This window comes from Saprolegnia parasitica (genome assembly GCF_000151545.1).
Source record: "Saprolegnia parasitica CBS 223.65 unplaced genomic scaffold supercont2.563, whole genome shotgun sequence".
Taxonomy (NCBI): Eukaryota; Oomycota; class Saprolegniomycetes; order Saprolegniales; family Saprolegniaceae; genus Saprolegnia; species Saprolegnia parasitica.
This window is the reverse complement of record NW_012156957.1, coordinates 1-5,227: the sequence shown is the minus strand read 5'-3', so window position 1 is coordinate 5,227 and position 5,227 is coordinate 1. Positions and strand designations below refer to the sequence as shown.

The following is a 5,227-nucleotide window of genomic DNA, read 5'->3' as shown; positions in this document are numbered from 1 at the left end:
GTTCCCGGACCGCACCACGTCGTTGATCGTGCCGGCGCCGAGCGATCTCGTGGTCTCGCGGTCGTTGGCAAACTCTGCGACGTGCAGTTGGCCCGCCGTGCACGCCCAGCGCAGCACGTGTGGGCTCCAGTAACCGAGGTCTTCGAGGTACACTACCATCGCGAGGTTGCCCCGCATGGCCGCGGCCTTCATCGCGCGTTGATCGTAGTTGGCCCAGTCGTGCCGGTGCAGATACTCGATCACATGGAAGTGGCCAAAGGTCGCCGCGATGATCCACTGCGAGTTGGAGATGGCGGCGCGGGACGACGTGCGCATGCCCCGGACGACACAGAGGTTGCCGTGGACAAGCGCGTAGTAGACTGCGGCGGCGCGGCTCCTCGTGAAGGCGACGCGCAGGAGCGAAGCTGGCGACACGCGCTTGTGAAAGGCTGCAAACGCCGCAAAGCAATTGGCGGAATACGTCTCGTCGGCCGCCAACAAGAGCGCGTGGAGGCCCGCGAGGTCGATCGCGTCGAGGAGCGCGCGCAGCTCGAGTATCTCTTGGGGCGTGCCGCGCTGGTAGGCGCTGACGAGCGGGAGCAGGTCCCGGGAGCCGAGCACGCGGGCTGCGACCATGGCGTCAAAAAGCAATCTGGCCGAAAGTGGGACGCTTCTTTGTCGCGGCGAATCAGCGGGCGCGAATCCTCCCGCGGATATCGCGCCACGGGCCGAGAAGCGCCCCAGCTGCAGAGAACACCCTGCATGCAGATATGTTCCGAGTCGCTACGGCGAGGCTCCCTCGACTCTGCTATCGATCGTCGTGACAACCATAGCGAGCAAAAAACCGCTCCCGCAATCTCGTGTCCAGCCAATCAGCGTCGAGTGTTCGGTTGTGAACCCGGGCGATCTCCAAACGCAACGAGCGAATCCGGCCGTCGGTTCGCGCTGAGAATCTGGGGCAATCCTCCGAGTAAGATCTTATTGAAAATTTAAAAGATTCCAAGCTCGCGGAGGCATCTCTTGATGTTCAACGAAAGCGGTTGCGACCTACTAGGCGGGCGAGGCGTCGCGGGGGTAATCGGCGTGGGCCATCACGGGCGTATGAACCGTCTCGGCGTCCGATTCTTGCACGCGAATGATGCCGCCGAGCGTCAAGCCGATGGCCATGAGGTGCAAGAAGGCAGCGGCGAAGAGGCATCCGATCGCGGCGTAGAACGCAGTGCAGTCGAGCAGCTTGCGCGACATGAATTTTTGAAGCGAGCACGTCTTGGTAAGCACTGTCGACGTGAGAAGCACGATGCCGGCACTGAGCGAGAAAAGGCCGAGCACGGCGTCGAGCGAAATGAGCATCCACGGCGCCGTCACGACGCGGGGAAACGACCGAAAGCCGAGCAGAAACGCGATGGCCATCGCCATCATGCCGACCGTGTAGCCCGCGACCATTGCATAGTCGCCAGCAGAAGTGCCCGTGACCGATGTGGCCGTGAGCATCGCCGTGAAGCCGCAGATGGCTTGGAGGGCGCGGAGGCAGAAGTGGCCCATCGGCGTCGTCGACATGGTGAAGCGCTTGAAAGTAAATGTGAGAATGAGAGGACGAGGCTCCTCAATTGATCGAGCTGCTGGATTTGGTGTGTCACGAAACGTCCCGAGCAGCATATGATGTAGACCGCCTAGCCCGCTTCAGCGGCTGGAAACGGGTGCGTTAGGCTTATAAGCGAACACTAGACGGCGGTCACGTGATCGGGCTCTTCCACGGGCGGCCCAACGTCCATCACCGCAATTCCGTGGCACTGTATCACGGGGCGGTCACTCGATGACAACGAAGCACCCCAACCGCCAAAACGATTCTGGTGGCGAGATGCTGGTAGTATGAATGTCTGCCGACTGTACCGTACTACAGTGCGGTGTCGTGTGTGTTGCAGTTCGTGGGACGTGAGGAGCTCACGTGCACAGGGACCGATACTTTCGATACTTCCGACACTAGATATTCAGTGTGAATCAAAGCAGGATTTATAGGTGCCGCACGGTGCCGCAGCTGAGACACTGCGTAGTGCGCACCCTTTTCGACAAGGCGATCTTGGCGTCGGTATGTGGGCTACTGAATCGTTGTGTCTCAGTCGGTAGTATCCTAGCAACGTTGCACACTTGTCGGGTGCCGTGTGTTTCACAAAGAGCTGCACAACATTGTCTGTCGTCGCATTTCATTCCAACTATAAACAGCTGCGAAAATATCGCAGTAAATAGCTTTGGAAGGAGGAGCTTGCAAACCTTGCACTCATAATGGGAGTCGGAGCATGCAAACGTCAAGTGACGCGTATGCTGGGCGCTTATAAAGCACGTTTTCTACGCGGTGGTAAGCGTTGCGACATCTTGTGGTTTCCTCGGCACTTGCTCCAGACTATTAAGATTGAATCCGTACACAGATCACTAAATCGTACATTCAAACACACTAGTCTGTGACGGTCCCAACTCGAGGATCATGTCCAAAATGGAGTGGTCTAGAGCATCGTAACAACTGTCGCTCTCCAGCAGAGCTGGAGTGTTGGTCGCATCCAGCACCTGAGCAGCGCGCGCCTCTTGCAGCAGCTGCTTGGTGTGGGTCCAGCAGTACCCGCCCTTGCGTGCGAGGGTCTTGCAGTCGTCGACTTGGCAGAGGCGGCCGCCGCCGTGGCGTGTGCACTTGCCCTTCCGGTGGGCGACACGAGGGCAGTCGGGGACACCGCACATGCGCTTGGCCTCGAGCCGCGCGTTGTGGCGCGTGCAGAACTGCCCGCTGCGGGCCTTCCCAACGCAGTTGGGGAACTCGCAGGACTTGCGGCCGCCGTGGCCAACACAGAGACCGCGGGCATATACTTGGTTCCAGCACTCGGCGATCGAGCACATGGACCGGTTGCGGTGGAAGAAGCACTTGAAGGAGCCGTCGTCCATGGCCGCGTTGGTGCACTCGTGAAAGCAGCAGATCTTCATGACAGCCGACGAAAAAGAAAAATGATCTCGGTGGATGATAAAGACACTAGTTGATTCTAAAACAAGGAGTGTCCCGTCACAGCCAACTCTCGAGTCCAACGGGGTCATTACATATCCTCGACGGGTACTACTCGCGGTGCCGGACACGTTGGAGGATGGAAAATCCAGTACAAATATATAGAGCGAGCGCAGCCCAAGGGCATAGAGAAGCAATTCAGTGCAGAATCATTTAATACAGGTGGGAACTCCAAGTATAGTGTAGCATCGATACCATGGCGGTCGGAGGCGACACCTCGCAAACGTGTACAAGTAAGCTGAACGAGTAGTTCGACCATGCAAGTGCCATGGAGCCGAGCTTGGGACTCAGGATACCGCATCATGTGTCCTGGAGTGGGTCACACAAGCTGGTCGTGCGTACTGTCGGTTCAAAAGCATACCGGCATCTCGGTCCGTGCCATTTCCGTCGCGGGGAGGCGATCATGTCATGTGGGAGATCCTTGCAGTGATACTGAAGCGGTGGTTCTGTCTCCTACTTTGCACTCCGTCACAAGCGCGCAGCGATATGCGCCACTGTGCGTAGGCGCGCGACGGCGCTTTATGGGATCACAATGTCAATCCTGTCAGGAAACAAAAGACCCCGTGACCGTCTGCAAGATGGAATTCACTCCCGCGCCGTATGAATCGGGTCTCAGAAAGGTACTTCAAGGAAACGAGGAATTCTTTCTCGATGAGACCACTGTCGATGAGCCGGCGCCGGAGAGGGTGCAAGTTGGGTAACCTCTACTCCGGCGGATCAAGAGCGCGTGTCCACCTAAGACGACGGTTTGCTCACAGCACCATCATCGCACCGGTCCTAGTCGATTGTTGTCCATCGCAAACATTATTTTTGGTTTTAGCTGCAGGACGGAAGTCTTTGTGCAGCGTGGCAAAGACTTGAAGAAAGACCTGGCAACCAATTGGTCATGCTGGTGATTGAAATTCATTTCAAAAATAGTTTTACAGCTCGTCGGTGCGTTAGTGCGATAGACCAACAAGAGCTTGCGCAATGCAGTGGTAGCATGGACACGTGTTGCACCCACAACCGTGCTCGGGATCGCGGTTGTATTGTAGACGTAGACCCTCAGAGTGGCTTGACGCTGGAGGTGCGTCCCAGAATCCCACACCTCCGCCAGCACCTGCGCCTCCACACCTATATATCGGCAACGTCTGCATGGTTTCTGTCTCTTCGATGCCAAGTGCGTGCGTTCTCTGCATCGGCCCGGCGGTCTCAAGGCGTACGAGATCCCAGACTACAATAGTCAGCCCCTCTTGTGCTCGACGCTCCAAGGTGGCTACTCGCACACCCCCGCAACTGCCTCCGTCACAGCAGCAAGCGTGTCGGCAAGCCAAATGGCTGCAGCCTAGGACATTCAAAAGCAACCTCGCCCCTTGCGACTGTGATGCGTTTTGAGCGGTTACTCAACCTCGTTAGAATCGAAACACGGAGGACGGATGGCTTTCTTCAGCCACAAGGAGATCGACTCGTGGAATGGCAACTACAAAGAGACGAACCTCGACTGCGTTGGCTACACAGGCGCCGTCGTCGGCGTCCTTGGCGACCGGTGCGTCAAGTTCGGTGAGCTCGTCGCATCACGTCATCGCGTAGGGCGATTGTGCTCGGTGGGCGGGAGACGCCGGGCGAAGACTTCAACGAGAGCGCGCTCGTGCTTGTTTTTGATCTAACGAGCGAGCGGATCCTGTACGATTACGACGTCCAGGGCCGCATCTCCCGGCGCATCGGTGCCGCCCTAGCTCGAGAGAGATACATGTCGTGACGCAGGTGTGGCGTAGGCCACCGTCTTGCGGCGCTGCCGTCCAAGGCGTCGCTCTTTCTCTTTGGTGGCGAAGCTGTTTCGACCGACAAGCATGCCTACGAGAGCTTGGACGACGTGTACAAGCTTCAACTGGACGCCAACGTCCTCACGATCGAAGCGGTGCGTTGGCGCGCGTGTGCCATCGCAGCTCAAATCCTGCGCCGTAGGTGCCGCGAAAGACCGAGGACGAGGCGCCGGCGCCGCGCGCGTGGCACTCGCTCACGCTTGTCAAGTACCGTCCCGCCCAAGACGCGACCAAGACGACCAAGGGCCAGGCCGCGCCGGTGGTCAGCGAGCCCGAGGAGGCGCTTTTGCTGCTCGGTGGCCGGAGCTCGGTGGCGCCAACGCACATGAAAGACGTGTGGATCTACAAGACTGCGGAAAAGACAGACGAACCGAGCGACGGGCCCGCAGCATCGCACAAGTGG

General features: G+C 58.4%; 3 protein-coding genes across 3 annotated transcripts; 1 reads left to right on the top strand and 2 right to left on the bottom strand.

Moving 5' to 3' along the window:
- Nucleotides 1-10: 10 nt before the first annotated feature.
- Nucleotides 11-615, bottom strand: SPRG_17432 (hypothetical protein; the record flags this gene model as incomplete). Its single annotated transcript, XM_012356726.1, has 1 exon — nt 11-615. A coding segment is annotated over one exon (605 nt), but the record flags the coding sequence as incomplete, so codon positions are not given.
- Nucleotides 616-1,029: 414 nt separating this feature from the next.
- SPRG_17431 (hypothetical protein) lies at nt 1,030-2,946 on the bottom strand (the record flags this gene model as incomplete). Its single annotated transcript, XM_012356725.1, has 2 exons — nt 1,030-1,545; nt 2,539-2,946. The coding sequence occupies 2 exons, from the start codon at nt 2,944-2,946 to the stop codon at nt 1,030-1,032; spliced, it is 924 nt and encodes a 307-aa protein (XP_012212115.1).
- A 1,491-nt stretch (nt 2,947-4,437) lies between these two features.
- On the top strand, nt 4,438-5,158 carry SPRG_17430 (hypothetical protein; the record flags this gene model as incomplete). Its single annotated transcript, XM_012356724.1, has 4 exons — nt 4,438-4,547; nt 4,592-4,725; nt 4,777-4,919; nt 4,967-5,158. Coding segments are annotated over 4 exons (579 nt in total), but the record flags the coding sequence as incomplete, so codon positions are not given.
- Nucleotides 5,159-5,227: the final 69 nt, after the last annotated feature.